Source organism: Erpetoichthys calabaricus, chromosome 3 (genome assembly GCF_900747795.2).
Source record: "Erpetoichthys calabaricus chromosome 3, fErpCal1.3, whole genome shotgun sequence".
Classification (NCBI taxonomy): domain Eukaryota; kingdom Metazoa; phylum Chordata; class Cladistia; order Polypteriformes; family Polypteridae; genus Erpetoichthys; species Erpetoichthys calabaricus.
Genome location: NC_041396.2, coordinates 2,620,541 through 2,637,648, shown reverse-complemented (window position 1 = coordinate 2,637,648; position 17,108 = coordinate 2,620,541). Strand labels below are relative to the sequence as shown.

The window sequence follows — 17,108 nt, the reverse complement described above, 5'->3', positions numbered from 1 at the left end:
CAGTCTTCAGCCATGGTCAGTTGTACGTGGCTTTTTCTAGGGTTAGATCCTTCGAATCATTATCTGTCGTCTCCACCAAAACACCTATTCACAACTGCGTCTTTCAAGAAGTATTTATTTCTTCTTGATTTCTGAATTCCTTTCTCACCGTTTTCCGTTCCTATTCTTATACCGCCGTATGCTACGGCGGGCGTTGGCTAGTAGTATATTAATACAGATTTCACAGGTAAGGGGATCTGTCGGGTTTGACATTTACCAAGAACCTCAAACTACAAGATGAAAATAAATCAGCAAGATGGGACTCACCAGGCTTTCTCAATGCAAAGAACCACAGGCAGGGTGTAAACAACGAGTGAACTGTGGGAGCTCACAAAGTGAATCAATGCACGTTTTACTTTTATTCACTGTTTTGACTTAACAGGTGCTGATCACATCTTCTTTAATTCCTGCTGCATTACAAAATACATTAGCTGGCAACAACATTTACTTAGGTCTAATGACAGATAAAGACCAAATACTTAACATAAAACAACCACTTTAATTACTGTGACACCCTGGACTGCAGCCTAGAAATCAGGCGTTAGTTCAGCTGGGCAAAGGCCACATGGAAGCCAAATGCAAAATGTCAGACAAGTTTAAAAAATCTCCTCTGCCCTCTTGTACTTTCCTTTCTCATGGCATAACTCTTGTGAACTGGATATGGCTTACAGGAGTGGTAGAGCCAAGCAGGGATGATGCTGTACTGTACATAGTTGTAGTGGACAGCCGGCACCCTTACATGGCCAGGACACCTGCTTAATGGAAGGACCGGGGGAGAGGATATACACAGAGCATTATCTCTCTCAGAGTGCTGGATGGGAGCCCCCCCAAGGGGTTGCAACAGTGCCTTTGGATTCCCACAGGGCTTCATGGGAGTTGGAGTTTGACACAGCCCTGTTGGGTTCCATGGGTGCCACCAAGGGGTGTTGCAAGGAAAATAGAGCCCTTCTTTGTTGGGCTTCCAAAGTGCTTTGATGCTAATGGTAGTGGAAAGATGAAGAAGAAACGAAAGTGCTGTGTGTGCTAATTATTGTGCAGGTGGGAAGAGTTGTGCCTTGTGTCTGTCTGTGTCGGGTTTGGGGAGCTGGTGCACCCCCAGCAGGCCACAAGTGTATTTATATTGTCACACATGGACACCTGAGGATAACCTTCAAGGCACAGACAAGGTATGCAATACCCCACCAGTGCAAGAGGGAGGCGCCCCCGCTAACAACGCTGTCTCTTTTCTTCTCTTTAGCTCTCAGAAACTTCTCAGTGAGGGAACCTAAGCCATGCCCACTGTCTCTGGTTGAGGGCCCCCAGAAGATGGCGTTTCAATCTGTGGAACACAGTAACGCATGATGGAACTCCCTGATCCAGAGCTGCTCGAGGGAGCTGATTCATCTGAGAAGCCAGGGCGGCTGAGATGGCAATTGTCAATGGCTCATTTCCCGTATTGCAGTAAACATGGCGGCTGGGTTGGCGCCCCCAACTTTTCTTTCCTCTCCTTCATTTGCACCTTCACAGTATTTTACATTTTTATAGCAGTGATGATGGACCTTTTTGATGTTTTACTTTTATTCAGTGGTTTGACTTAACAGGTGCTGATCACATCTTTAATTCCTGCTGCACTACAAAATACAGTAGATAGATAGATAGATAGATAGATAGATAGACAGACAGACAGACAGACAGACAGACAGACAGACAGACAGACAGACAGACAGACAGACAGATGGCATTAAAGGTGTCTTGGAAAGATGCCCTTGGGCATGATAAATGGTGGCAGATGAGTAGTGTTAGTGTAGTATAAATAAACTGGGAAGTGATGAAGACACACCGATGAAGAACATGTATGTACCTGTCAGTTCTTCTTTTAGAACATTAGAACACTCTAGACGAGAACAGGCCATTCAGCCCCACAAAGCTCGCCAGTCCTGTCCACTTATTTCTTCTAAAAAACATCAAGTTGAGTTTTGAAAGTCCCTAAAGTCTTACTGTCCACCACACTACTTGGTCACTTATTCCAAGTGTCTATCGTTCTTTGTGTAAAGAAAAAACTTCCTAATGTTTGTGTGAAATTTCCCCTTCACAAATTTACAACTGTGTTCTCGTGTTCTTGATGAACTCATTTTAAAGTCACTGTCTCAGTCCACTGGACTAATTCCCTTCATAATTTTAAACACTTCAGTCAGGTCACCTCTTAATCTTCTTTTTTCTTAAACTGTAGCCCTGAATCAGCCTAGTTGCCCTTCTCTGGACCTTTTCTAGTGCTGCTATATCCTTTCTGTAGCCTGGAGACCAAAACTGCACACACAGGACTCCAGATGAGGCATCACCAGTGCGTTATAAAGGTTCTTAGGCTACCAACTATTCTTACAGTCATCCATTTGCAAGTTCATCTTATCATAATATTATCAAGTGAAACTCCATCAGTACCTCTGTTATATTTCCATTAGACACATATTTAATATCCACCTTAATAAAAGGATAAGTGTTTGTATGTCTGTGTACCTGTGTGTCTGTCAGGTTGCACTGTCTCTGTCTTTCCAACACATGGCGCATCACAAACATTTTTACTAATAAAATGCAATGTTTGTCATTTCAACAGATGCCTCATCACAAGACAATGTTTTTATGAATCCCAAATCAAAATGCATATAACAGAGACATATGCATTGCATTACTCATTCCAACATATGGCACATCACAAACATTAACACTGCTTTTATGAATCCCATACCCAAATGACATATAACGGCGACATATGCAATGCATATGTCATTGTAACAATTGGCACATCACAAACATTTGTAGTAATAAAATGCTTTGTGTTTGTCATTCCAACAGATAGCACATCACAAACCTTAACAGTCCTTTTGTGAATCCCAAACCAAATGGCATATAACAGAGACATACGCCCATTGCACAATGCACTGCAAATGTTAACGCTGAGGCCTACATTGATTACTTAGATTTTGAAGCTTCTTATACGGGTAGCACAGCTAATTTATAATACATTGCCAAGGAGACTTTGTGGTCACCCACCTGACCTGTAGCAGGTTATATATTTATAAGTATATGCACTTAAAGTGTCAAAATATTAGCACATAAAAGCCAAGTGTGAATATATCAAGCTTGGGAAAATTGAGAGGAGAAAATCAAAATGGTAGGCTACACAGTTCTATCCACATTTGGCCAACTGCTTACCCAACTTCTTCCTGGACACTCCTTTTCATGGTATGCTGTTATAATACATTAAATGTTAATTATTCTTTCAGAGTATGATGGAAGACTGACATCGAGTCTGTTATTATTGAGGATTTTTTCCATTTTAAGGTCTAAGATCAATAGGAATAACTTGCTGAAGATGGCAGTGATGCTGTGTGCCAACAGAAGGTGCTACTGGGAGCAGCTAAACCATTTGACTGGCACCTCTCATGATGTTGACATACAGCTCAATAAGTTATTATCAAAGAAACATACAGTATCACCTAATGTGACTGCCAGTGTCAGTGTCAGATTTGGAAAGTTTCTGTTTGCAAACTACTAACTAAGAGTTGACAGATGTAATGAGTAAAGGTGTCACCAAAGGGCCCGCTATGCATTATTCACTTTGCAATGTCACCTACCTGATTTTGGCCTTTCTTCTGGTATTTCTGCATAAATATCAGACTCTGTAAATAAAGAAAAAAGATAGTTAACAAATTAATTTAGGAATGAAATACAGCAACCCAGCCACATCAATCAGGAATGAGCTCACATAAGTGACTAGAGACAGCAATCTACGCCAGTTTCTATATACAGTAACTGGGACGTTTCAGAGATATGGAGACTCAGGAGAGGAATCATTTTAAGGTATTGATCCCCATCTTGTAACTGAACACTGATTTCAATTGGATGATGAGCCCCATCTTAGTGAGGACTTCTGGCTTTGTCTAGAAAGCATTAGAGAAAGAAGCCTTATTTTAGGCTAGACAGCCCAATGCAGATAGTCGTTTTAGTAATATTAAAAAGACAAGTTTACATGGGGATATTATAGTTCATGGGGGACTTTGAATAACCGAATATTAACTGGGATAACCAAGGAAATAACCAATCACAAGAGCAGCAGTTTGTAGACATAATCAGTCACTGTTTAGAACACAACAACATGGAGTGAAGTCTGTCTGGATTTAGTATTTTGTAATAATCAGGAATAGAACTGAGGGTGTAGAGGTGACTGATCCACTAGGGTCAAGTGACCATAATATAATACACTTGTCAGTGTTTTGGAAGTAAACTGTTAAGTTTAATTGTGGTAAACTTAAAACAGAGGGGGCTGGGTGGTCTCATGTCCTCGGACCCCCTGCAGATTTTTTTTTCTCCAGCCATCTGGAGTTTTTTGTTTTTTCTGTCCTCCCTGGCCATCGGACCTTACTCTTATTCTATGTTAATTAGTGTTGTCGTATTTCAATTCTTACTTTGTCTTTTTTTCTCTTTTTCTTCATCATGTAAAATAAATGTTGTTGCTGTTGTAGGGCAAGTTGTGAGAACATGTGACGGAGTCTAAAGAGGATACACTAAGATAAGCTTTTAAGTGCAGAGACAGTGGAGGACCAGTAAAGCAGGTTTAAAAACGTTTTAAAAATAACGCAAGACAGGTATACTTCTAAAATTTGGACTCAATAGGATGTTTAAAATAATAAAAAAACCTCTGCAGTGGAACAATAAAGACTTGGAAAAGAAGCTGCAAAGGAAAAAAAAACAGGCAAATAAGATGTATAAGACTAATAACTCCAATGTGTATCGTAGGGCATACGAGAACACAAGTGCAACCATTAAGAAGAACATTAGAGAGGCTAAAAGACAGAGCAATACAGCAGATAAGGCCAAACATGACCCAAAGCGATTCTTTCAGTATTTTAGTATTAAAAGAACTGTCAAGGTGGAGGTGAATTTCACCAGGAATAGTAAAGAGAATTTTCAGAATACAGACAGTGAAACAGCAGATGCCCTAAACTTACATTTTTCTGAGGTCTTCACAAGTGAGTAAGTGGATAACCTCCCAGAGGTAACAGGGACTACTAAGGAGTTACTGAGGGATTTGGAAATTGTAGAGAGAGGAGTACTGCTCAGTTTAAATAGGCTGTAGTAGTAGAACATAAAAAAACCTTTTACGCTGTCACACACGTGCGCATGGGAGGCAGCTAAAGGACTTGAGTGACGGCAGTTCTGAGGTATGCCGGGAGGTGGCAGAGTGCACTGACTCTTTTTCTCTTTCCTGTAGACCATTCCCAGGAGATTCCATTTGGCTCTCTTGACGTCACTTCCGGGACAGAGCCAATGGAAGGAGACCTTACTGGCTCCGGCCCCTGTGATGTCACGTCCGGGCTCGAACCAATGGCTAAAGAACATGGGCCTGATCCTTATGACCTCACTTCCTGTCTTCCCCTTTAAAAGCCTGCCCCTTTTTCCTAATTCCTCAGTCTTATTTTGGACTCAGTTGTATGCACATCAGTGCTGTTTATTTGATAAAAAAACAACTTTGCAGCCAGGATACCATATTATACGGGTGGCTGCCCCAAACCTTTATCTGAGTATGTCTCGTTATTGTGACAACGTGTACTTTTTGGAAACGACACTGGAGAAATTCCAAAGGATGGGAAAATTGGAAATATTATCCAGTTATATAAAAAGGGTGACTGGGAAAATTCATGCAACTACAGGCCAGTAAGCTTAACGTGCATCACAGGTAAATTAATGAAAGGAATTATTAAGGTAAAGATTGAGCAACACCTGGCAAGGACAGCAGGTTTACTGAACAGTCAGCGTGGGTTCAAATGAGGGAGGTCGAGTTTTACTAACAGGCTGGAATTCTATGAAGAAGCAAAAAGATCAAAGTGGAGCTATAGAGTCTGTCAGTCAGTTCCCAACCCGCTATATCCTAACACAAAGGTCACAGGGGTCTGCTGGAGCCAATCCCAGCCAGCACAGAGCACAAGGCAGGAACAAATCCCTTGGCAGGGCACCAGCCCACCACAGAGTGGAGTTATACATTAAATGTTAATTATTTTTCAGAGTATGATGGAAGACTGACAGTGAGTCTGTTATTATCAAGGATTTTTTCCATTTTAAGGTCACTTTCTAAGATCAATAGGAATAACTTACTGAAGATGGTAGTGATGCTGTGTGCCAACAGAAGGTGCTACTGGGAGCAGCTAAACCATTTGACTGGCACCTCTCATGATGTTAACATCCATCCATCCGTTTTCCAACCCACTGAATCCGAACACAGGGTCACGGGGGTCTGCTGGAGCCAATCCCAGCCAACACAGGGCACAAGGCAGGGAACCAATCCTGGGCAGGGTGCCAACCCACCACAGTGATGTTAACATACAGCTCAATAATTTATTATCAAAGAAACATAGAGTATCACCTAATATGACTGTCAGTGTCAGTGTCAGATTTGGAAAGTTTCTGTTTGCAAACTACTAACTAAGAGTTGACAGATGTAATGAGTAAAGGTGTCACCAAAGGGCCCGTTATGCTACACTATGCCAACTTACTGAAGATGGCAGTGATGCTGTGTGCCAACAGAAGGTGCTACTGGAAGCAGCTAAACCATTTGACTGGCACCTTTCATGATGCTTATGATATTATTGATCTTGACTTTCAGAAGGCATTTGATAAGGTGCCACATGAGAGGTTGTGCATCGAATTAAAAGAAGTGGCAGTTCAGGGTGATGTTCTTAGATGGGTGCAGAATTGGCTCAGACACGGGAAGCAGAGGGTGATGGTTTGAGGAACCTCATCAGAACTGGCTGCAGGGGTCTGCTCTAGGGCTGCTGCTATTTTTAATATATATAAATGATTTGGATAGGAATATAAATAACAAGCTGGTGAAGTTTGAATGTGATACCAAGAGAGGTGCATTGGCAGATAATTGAGAATCCATTGAATCATCACAGTGGGACTTGGACAGCTGACAGTCCTGGGCACATTTGTGGCCAGATGACATTTAATGTCAGTACTGGAAATGTAAAGTATTACATGTAGGAAGTAAATATGTGACGTTTGAATACGCAATGGGAGGTCTGAAACAAGAAAGTACACCTTACGAGAAGACGTGATTAAAGTGCACATTGCAGACTTTCATTTCTGTGTGAAGGGACTTGTGGTTGTAACAAAGGAAATGATTGCAAAGCTGCCACTGCAGAATACACTTAACATTTTAAAAGAAATGTATTTCACTTACCACTATTATCTCGTTGAAAATTCCTAGATTTTCTTGTCTCTTTATCCCTGAACCAGAAAATAAACAAAAAATAGAAAAATATTAAAGCAAATGAGTTTTTTTAATACTAATTACCAAAACATTCATTTGCAAAGAGCCTATAAAAACTATCAAGTAAGTAAGGGTCAGCAGGTTTTCCGAAATTATCAGCACATACAATGTGATGACTTACTCAGGTAACCCCTTTCACAGCCAGTACTCACTGATTTGAGCTCAGTCTTCTATGACTAGTCAGACTTTTAATAATTATATACAATGGATTCAAAAGTCTTCAGACCCTGTCACTTTCTGCACACTTTACTGTGTTGTAGGTTTAATATTAAATGAAGAAATCTGCCATTTTTGCCCAACAGTCTACAACCAGAATGCAAAGTAAAAACAAGTGAATAGAAAGTTTTGCAAATGTATTAAAAATCAAAAAGTGAAATCTCTCAATTATACAGTCCATCCATAAAGTATTCCCAGCGCTTCATCACTTTTTCCACATTTTGTTATGTTACAGCCTTATTCCAAAATGGATTCAATTCATTTTTTTTCCTCAGAATTCTACACACAACACCCCATAATGACAACGTGAAAAAAGTTTACTTGAGATTTTTGCAAATTTATTAAAAATAAAAAAACTGAGAAATCCCATGTCCATAAGTATTCACAGCCTTTGCCATGAAGCTCCAAATTGAGCTCAGGTGCATCCTGTTTCCCCTGATCATCCTTGAGATGTTTCTGCAGCTTAATTGGAGTCCACCTGTGGTAAATTCAGTTGGTTGGACATGATTTGGAAAGGCACACACCTGTCTATAGAAGGTCCCACAGTTGACAGTTCATGTCAGAGCACAAACCAAGCATGAAGTCAAAGGAATTGTCTGTAGACCTCCGAGACAGGATTGTCTCGAGGCACAAATCTGGGGAAGGTTACAGAAAAATTTCTGCTGCTTTGAAGGTCCCAATGAGCACAGTGGCCTCCATCATCCGTAAGTGGAAGAAGTTCGAAACCACCAGTACTCTTCCTAGAGCTGGCCGGCCATCTAAACTGAGCGATCGGGGGAGAAGGGCCTTAGTCAGGGAGGTGACCAAGAACCCAATGGTCACTCTGTGAGAGCTCCAGAGGTCCTCTGTGGAGAGAGGAGAACCTTCCAGAAGGACAACCATCTCTGCAGCAATCCACCAATCAGGCCTGTATGGTAGAGTGGCCAGACGGAAGCCACTCCTTAGTAAAAGGCACATGGCAGCCCGCTTGGAGTTTGCCAAAAGGCACCTGAAGGACTCTCAGACCATGAGAAAGAAAATTCTCTGGTCTGATGAGACAAAGATTGAACTCTTTGGTGTGAATGCCAGGCGTCATGTTTGGAGGAAACCAGGCACCGCTCATCACCAGGCCAATACCATCCCTACAGTGAAGCATGGTGGTGGCAGCATCATGCTGTGGGGATGTTTTTCAGCGGCAGGAACTGGGAGACTAGTCAGGATAAAGGGAAAGATGACTGCAGCAATGTACAGAGACATCCTGGATGAAAACCTGCTCCAGAGCGCTCTTGACCTCAGACTGGGGCGACGGTTCATCTTTCAGCAGGACAACGACCCTAAGCACACAGCCAATATATCAAAGGAGTGGCTTCAGGACAACTCTGTGAATGTCCTTGAGTGGCCCAGCCAGAGCCCAGACTTGAATCCGACTGAACATCTCTGGAGAGATCTTAAAATGTCTGTGCACCGACGCTCCCCATCCAACCTGATGGGAGCTTGAGAGGTGCTGCAAAGAGGAATGGTCCAAACTGGCCAAGGATAGGTGTGCCAAGCTTGTGGCATCATATTCAAAAAGACTTGAGGCTGGAATTGCTGCCAAAGGTGCATCGACAAAGTATTGAGCAAAGGCTGTGAATACTTATGGACATGGGATTTTTCAGTTTTTATATTTTTAATAAATTTGCAAAAACCTCAAATAAACTTTTTTCACGTTGTCATTATGGGGTGTTGTGTGTAGAATTGAGGAAAAAAATGAATTGAATCCATTTTGGAATAAGGCTGTAACATAACAAAATGTGGAAAAAGTGATGCGCTGGGAATACTTTCTGGATGCACTGTAGAAGTTCTAGCTGCGTGTGATCCTTTGGACAAAGAATGGGACAAAAAAAAGCCCAAAGACTCCCTAACAGTTTCACTATATTCGTCAGCATGGAGAAGTGTCAGCTAACTCTTAAGAATTATCCAGGCAGAGGATGTGAACCCACCTGTGCATGCTGCCCCACTAGCAGTTCCTGATCTTAACTGTGTGGCTGGCATGAGTCCTACTAATCTTTGTCTCAAAAAATACCTCCGGACAGTCAATGGTTTTTGGTGAAAACTTCAAGCCTTGCCCTCCGTTACTGAGGTGTTTCCCTTGCACGTTGTTGCTTCATTTTGTCATTGTGTCTCTTCATCTGTGTCCTTAGCACAATGTCGTTGTTGCGCAGCAGCGTTTGTAGTGAGAAGTGAGGTGCAAGCGCTAAAAAAATTTTATAGTGCATGCATGCGCCATCTAGTGGCTTGGATGAGTATGAGCAGAGCAGACTGCTCCACACACACACGCAGGTCTTTTGTTTATATACAGTATGTCTAATGGTGGACCCTTAATTCTCTACTTTGTAGAAGTCCCTTTGGCAGCCATTCCAGATGCAGGCTTTCTTGGATAAGTCTCAACAAGCCTTTCACACCTGGATTTGGGCGTTCTTCCTTCAGATCCTCTCAAGGTCCCTTAGTATGAATGGCAAGCATCTGTAGACGGTCGTTGAATAACCCATAATGACAAACATTTAGGAAAAGTTTGCGAATTTATTAAAATATAAAAAATTGAAATCTCTAAATCCTAGAAGTATTCAGAACCCTTGAAAGTGGCACTCCAATTTGTGTTCAAGGTTCCTCTTGACTGCTTTAATGAATTATTCTTGAGATGTTTCCAGAACTAGATTGGAGTCCACCTATGGCCTATATTGAACTCACTGAAACTTGTTTAGAAAGGCACGCGTGTACTCGTGAATAGAAGATCCCACAATTCACAATGCATGTCAGAAATAATAGCCATGAAGTCCAAGGAACTCTCGTTAGACCTCCATCATCAAACTGTGGAGGGGCACATATCAGTACAAGGGGGTTAAACCATTTGTAAATATTGTAGCCCATTTTCAGGGGCTCAAAAGTATTTGGGAAAACTAACATAATCTAATATATAAAGCACAGTCGATGTATGTGTGTATGTATGTTTGTTTGTCCGCCATACAAATCTGCACCGGGCGTCCAATCGCCACCAAACTGGGGATGGGGCTTCCTTTGTGACCAGGAGGAGGTCATGGGGTATGTTTGGTTGGGAAAAAATGTTCATGGTGAAGCGCAGGGCACCTTTTCACCGACACAACGCTCGGCACACGTCCCCGTACTTATCATCGACAAGATAGCCGCACGTTGCAACAGATGTTAACGGCGGCGCCATCTAGTGGCACGTTTGGTCTCTGTGCATCGCTCTTTACCAATGTTTCTTTAAATTGCCAAGAGATGGTGGAAGTGTCCAAATATGAGAAGGCTGACTGCTTTCATCAGGTGAAGGGGAACTGCCATATGGATGTAAAACGTGAACGACCCAGTGCGCGTGACTGGCTTTCTGTATTTGTGGTGCTATTTGTTCGCTTTCCGATGTATTGTAAAGAACGTTCATTCATCTCACTGTGGTGCTTACTCCGTACATAATACCATGTAATACATTATAATTGTCCTGCTTTTTGCTAATATACCCATGCCACCGAAAAAAAGACGTAAAATTAGAAAGTCCACTTCCACTGCCAGAAAAACGTCTATTTCAAGGGCGTCTGAGACAACGCGCAAGACGTGAAGATGTTTTCATACCAAGAATTCCACTGATTCCGAATGATTTACCCTTTGATTTCAAACGGCTACAATTTCATGTTCATTTGGCTTTTGCTATGTCAATTAATAAGGCTCAAGGGAAATCACTGCAAGTTAAACGCATCAGTTTGGAAAATCCATGCTTTTCACATGGACAACTCTACGTAGCATGTTCTAGAGTGGGCAATCCTCAGAATTTGTTCACTTTCGCACCACAAGGCAAAACAAAAAATATAGTGTATCCAAAGGCTCTGGAATGAGCACTTATATTACCTATTGCAATAAAATGTCAATCAGAAAACTGTTTGTTCTATTTCTATGTTCTGTTTCTTTCATTTAGAAAATTCACCGGTTATAGATTCCCGGGCAACACCGGGTACTCCTGCTAGTCCTAAATATAATGAACATTTTCAATATTTGGTTTGAAGTCCTTTATAGTCAATGGCTGCCTGAAGTCTGAACCCACGGCCACCTCCAAGTGCTGGGTTCCCACATGAGTGATGCTCTGCCAGGCCTTTACTGCCGCTGTCTTCAAGTGCTGCTTGTTTGTTGGACTTTCTTCAGTAAGTGAACTGCGTGTCCAGTTGGGTTGAGCTCAGTTGATTGACTTGGCCGTTGAAGAATATTCCACTACTTTGTGCTGAACAGCACTCGGTTTGCTGTCCCAGTATGTTTTGGCTCAATGTACTGTGAGGTGTCGTCCTGTCAGCTTTGCTGCATTTGTCTCAATCTGAGCTGACAGTATAGCACCCTGCACACTTCAGAATTCATCCTGCAACTTCTGCCAGCAGTCACATCATCAACAAACACCAGTGACTCACTTCCATTGGTAGTCACTCATGCCCATGCCATAACACCTGCTTCCATCATGTTTCACGTATGATGTGGTATTTTTCAGGTCATGAGCTGTTTCTTCTCTTCTCCATACCTTTCTCTTTCCAGCATTCTGGTATCCATAGATCCTTGTTTCATTTGTCCAAAGGAAACTGTTGCAAAACTGGACTGTTTTTTTTGTAGATTTTATGGTAAAGTCTAATCTCTCCTTTCTATGCTTGAGGCTTACAAGTGTTTTTGCACTTTGTGGAAAATCTTCTGTCTTTACTTTCATGAAGTCTCCTCTTCATTGCAGACTTTGGCAGTGATAGGTCGACCTCCCAGAAAGTGGTGAATTGTCGTGAATTGGTTGCAGCACAGTTCACTTCCATGATTGCCCAGGCCTTCTGGTGTTGCTAAGTTCACCTGTGTGTTCCTCCTCTTTAAGAATCTACCAGATGGTTAATTTGACCACTCCTGGTGTTTCTGCCATCTCTCTAAAGGGTTTGTTTTGTTTCCTCAGCCTAACGTTGGCATGTTTTTACTTGCATGGACAGCTCTTTGCACCTCATATTGAGAGTTTACAGCAACACCTTCCAAATGCAACTTGGAATCAACTCCAGACCTTCTACCTGCTAATGAGGGACCTGCTGACACCTGGCTATAGAGCAGCTTGTCAGTCAAATGTCCAAATACCTTTGAGCCCCTGCAAATGTGGGACCATATATATATATAAATGGCTGTCTAGGCCCCTCTAGGCTTCCTCTTCACATTTGGGGGTCTCTCGAACCCAACACCATCGATAGTTCTGACTGAATGAGCTGACAGATGGGGACAAATCACACAAGGAGCAAGGGGACGGCATTAAAAATGTTCAGTGCTTTTATTAAAAAGAATCAAAACAAAACCAAAAACAGTGTCCATATCCATAAATAAATAATCCATAAAAACAAGTGAATAGCGGGAGATAAAAACACAATAAATAAATCCATTCAAATCAGAGGTTAAAAATGCAGTCACTGGCTCCTTCAGATCTTTCCAGTGTGATCCCAGCCCACCTCCTTCTACATCTCCCTGGGTCACCCATAACTCGCACAGCTGGCAGAGACTCAGCAGCCATGATCATCATCCTCAGACCCCCTCACGGCACAGCCAGACCATCCGAGGTCGGCATTCCTCCCGTCATCCTTCATGCACCCGCAGTCATTCCTCGGATCCCTGGAGAGGTCATCCGCCATGTTCATTTCTAGAGTGCCACAACCTACGGTCCTTCGCAAGGCCCCCGTTCGTGCTGCCTGTCCCCTCTAGGTCCACACCGAGACTGTTCTTCAGCCACCTTTTAACCTCTGTTCCTTTTAGTTCCAATTCCCTGACCTCGCACTTGTGCTTCTCATTTTATATGTGGGGACGTGGCACAGATGTGGCGATTAGCAGCTCCTGGCATTAATTACGGACACGGACGATTCCTCACTCGTACACTTAAGTGCTGAAATGCCCGCACCGTGTCGTACCCAGGAACCACTCCAGCCACACTACTACGCCCCCACCTTAAAGCCGCGAGTGTGGCGATTATTTATTTAAAAGGCGGTGAGCGGCGGACCTCACCTTTTCTAAATGGCTCATACAATGTTTTTGTTAAACCTCTTAAATTAATTCTGAAAATCTACACTTCCATCAGGTAATGATTTCTTCATTTCAAATCCATTGTGGTGGCAGACAGAGCCAAAATTATGAAAAATGTGTCACTGTTCAAATACTTATGGACCTGACTATAAAATACAATGAGTGTGCAGAAAGTGAGGGGCTCGGAGTACTTTTCAAACCCAGCGTAAGACGTATGTTTTTTGTGGGGAACAGCCCGGACACAGACAGGTAGACATGATGGTTTCACCACACACACGTTTATTTACAATATTATTTACAATAGTGAGCACAACACCAGTGCCTCGGCACCAATCACCCCTTCAGTACTTAGCCACCACAACACAATGCCTTATAGTCTCTGGTCCGCCTCCACTCCTCTCCACCGGGTGCCACATTTTGTACTTTCTCTGCTAGTGGACCGAGCTACAGCGGTGCTCCATAGTTAGTGCTCAAGTCAAGGCCACAGAGAACGTAACTGAACCACTTTTCAGTCACATCTTATTAAGTGTGTGTGTCTGTCAGTCCCGGAAGTGAGAGGTGGAGTCGGGGTGAGGGCTCCACCTCTGAAGATACGCAAGCGAGGCCAGCGCATCGGCAAAATGAAACCTCTGAAAAAAGACAAAGTCGCTTAGCTGGTAATGCCCAAGTGATGCGAGCACGTTGGCAAAGCAAAACCTCCTAGGAGAGAGACGTCCAGAGGAGTTCCCTTTCAATTACCCGACATCTCTACATTTCAATTTTTTTCGGACGATTTCAATAGTTTCTAGGACCCTGGGCTTTTTACAGCACTGGCTTACACCGCTAGTTGTACTATAAATGGGACAATTTCAGAAGATCACATCTAAATGCCTGTGTTTATGTCGCACTCCAAATAAGGAGGTTGGCTTTTAGTTTAGTTAGAATTCTGACACTATTTCCTACTGACCTTTTAATAGCACATCAGAAAGATAATTCACGAGCCGTGTATTTGATGTTATTTTCTTGTCTTGCTGTAAATACATTTTTAAAATTCACAATTCTTCCATATGTCCAATCACTTTGCATCTGCTGCTATTGTAAGGTCATTATTCCAAATGAAGAATAAAATAGCCAAGTTTCGTTTCGAACACACTTGTGCAAAACTGACACTAAAATTTGTTTTGCGTGTGATTTTCACAAACACAAAACTCACTAAAAAGATATTTATCTGTTTTTTTTTACTGTTTTTAGGGGGAGGGTGTGTGAAAAGCAAGGACTGTTACTTCTTAAGGCCTTGTTAGCTTCATACTGCAGGTCATCAGCAGCACTCCAGTAAAATCAATCTTGTAGTTTCTTACATTTTTTTTTAAACTTGACATATTACACATTTTCCACATGAAGATGCCCCAAAATGTGCCTCCGTACACAATGAACAATGACAAACAAATAAAGAGAGAGGCAAGATGTTGGCTATAAGTCCTCGCAACGTCCCTGCAGTCCTGAATTAGCAGCACCACTTTGAGGTGCCAGGCCAGTCCCAAGTCACCTGTCTGGTATAAGTGATAGCAAGCAGCCATACGTTACAAAAAGAGCTTCTATACTGCCACAAATTGGCTAAGGTCAATCCGACACAAACCCACTTGACCTCCACTTGTATTCCACTTATTTAACATAAAGCTGGTCAACAGCAGGACACACACACTGTACCAGGGCACTTAATGGCCCAAGTCCTGTCCTGTAGCACACACAATAGAATGTGACCCTAGGCCTGTCTAGGCCCTGGCCTGTTCATAGGCTTATGTTGTGTCTTTTTTATCAAGAACGACTGGACTGTAAACATTTTCCAACAGTTGCTTAGTGACGAAATTGAAGTGATTTCCACTTTTCTGCCAAGCATCAGAGGGGAAAATAACTGCAGCCAGCGTGAGAGTGTTCCTGCCTGGAGAACCTTGTCTTTCTGAAAGCTGCGGGTGGGCGGATGTGATTCATACGGCTAGAGTGGAGTCTTCAGGTATGGTATTGGCTCTCCATGACACAGCTTGTTATATAAATCAGGGAGCAGACATGTCTACATGAAAGTTGGGATGTCCTCAAAACTTAATTACCAGTATTGAAGCTTCCTAAGAAACTTTTGATTTGAAAATAAATGCAACCATTATAACATAATATTCTCAAACCAATTCAGGGGACCAATGCTTATTCCCACCAGCAATGTTGTAAGGAAGGGCGCCAGTCATGGGGAGTAATTTAAAATCTCTAGTTAAATTAGAGCCAATGTCACATTGCACAGCTTTTTGTTGTGGGGTATGTGAGATTTGCTGATCACAGTTCATGCACCCCATCGTGTCAAATTACCTGTGTGTATAAATCGCAACCCGTGTCACATTTACTGACCGAACGCCGATCTTCCAGCACAGATGTGCTCGCCCCTTTTTGTGAAAGCCAATGGCGTGCTGCCGTCTTAATAGCATTATAGGATACCCGGGCAAAGCAGTGCACTGAGACCCCTACCTACATAACCACTCACAGGAATAAAAATGTAAATGGTCGATAAAATTAAACATACTGTGACGTGTGAGTCCCTTTCTTGCACCCTAAAACACGAGGCTGAGTCTCAATACTTTAGCAAAAACAGCCTTATTCCGCTTGAAACAGGAGCACCATGGTTATTTATTGTAGCGGGATCTGCCACTTTTCAGATTTGTTTTCACGGCAAACTGCCACAGTGGTGGGAGCCCGCTGTTGCCCGGCAACCGACAGGCTATCTTCCATAGACGCGGCGATCACACTTTGGGACGCTCTTCGGCATGTCGTCCCATTGGGGGGAGCCCCAAAAGAGATTAGAAACCTTAGAATATATTTATTGTATTGGTACCTCCAACAAAATCAGTGTTTAAATATTAAAAAAACATCCTGCACAGCAAAGATTAATCAACACAAACGTTCCAACAATATAACATGAGCCTTGAAAAACACAAATCTTTCAACATATAAATGATACTCAACTGGTAAATTGGGGCCCCTGCCCAGCGTGCCCATGCGTTAAGACGGCCCTGCCTAACAACGGAGCAGGCACTGAATTACGGGTTAACAGCTGCAGAGGGTTCAGCAGCCATCTCTGCCCTTTACTTCTTTTTTTTTTTCTGTTATGGTATGTAAAAATATGAGATATTAAACAGATGAGCCTCTCTTCTGTTTGTGAGGTCCACCGGCCACAGGCTTGATGGAGCTAGCACTGTGAAGGGTTAATAAGCTATAGTGCATTCACCCGCAGTCTTGGACCTTTTTTTCTCTTTTCCATTCTGTTTAAGTACTGTGGTATATGGCGGGCAGTTCATCCCGGCCAGTACCCCCACACCGCTAGGTGGAGCCCTTCTTACAACATGGAGGTGCTCCGAGTTCCAGCAGGGCATCATGGACAGTGGAGTTTTATATCACAGCCCTGCTGGATACCATGGGGGCCTCCAGGGGACGCTGCAGGAAGGCACAAGAATTTTTATTATAACCCAGAAGTACTTTCTAATCA

General features: G+C 42.6%; 1 protein-coding gene and 1 long non-coding RNA gene across 4 annotated transcripts in view; both read right to left on the bottom strand.

The window, feature by feature from the left end:
- Positions 1-17,108, bottom strand: part of ptk2ba (protein tyrosine kinase 2 beta, a) — a 386,610-nt gene that overhangs the window by 136,638 nt on the left and 232,864 nt on the right. For all 3 annotated transcript variants that reach the window (XM_028796341.2, XM_028796343.2, XM_028796338.2), the window contains exons 13-14: positions 7,256-7,302; positions 3,651-3,695 (exon numbers count right to left, since the gene is read on the bottom strand). In XM_028796341.2, coding sequence (XP_028652174.1) covers positions 3,651-3,695; positions 7,256-7,302 — 92 coding nt within the window. The remainder of the gene's footprint in view (positions 1-3,650; positions 3,696-7,255; positions 7,303-17,108) is intronic.
- LOC127527278 (uncharacterized) lies at positions 12,790-13,781 on the bottom strand. The gene is made up of 3 exons (XR_007934580.1): positions 13,606-13,781; positions 13,077-13,226; positions 12,790-13,044 (listed from the first exon to the last, which is right to left on the bottom strand). It is a non-coding gene; the product is annotated as an uncharacterized LOC127527278 (long non-coding RNA).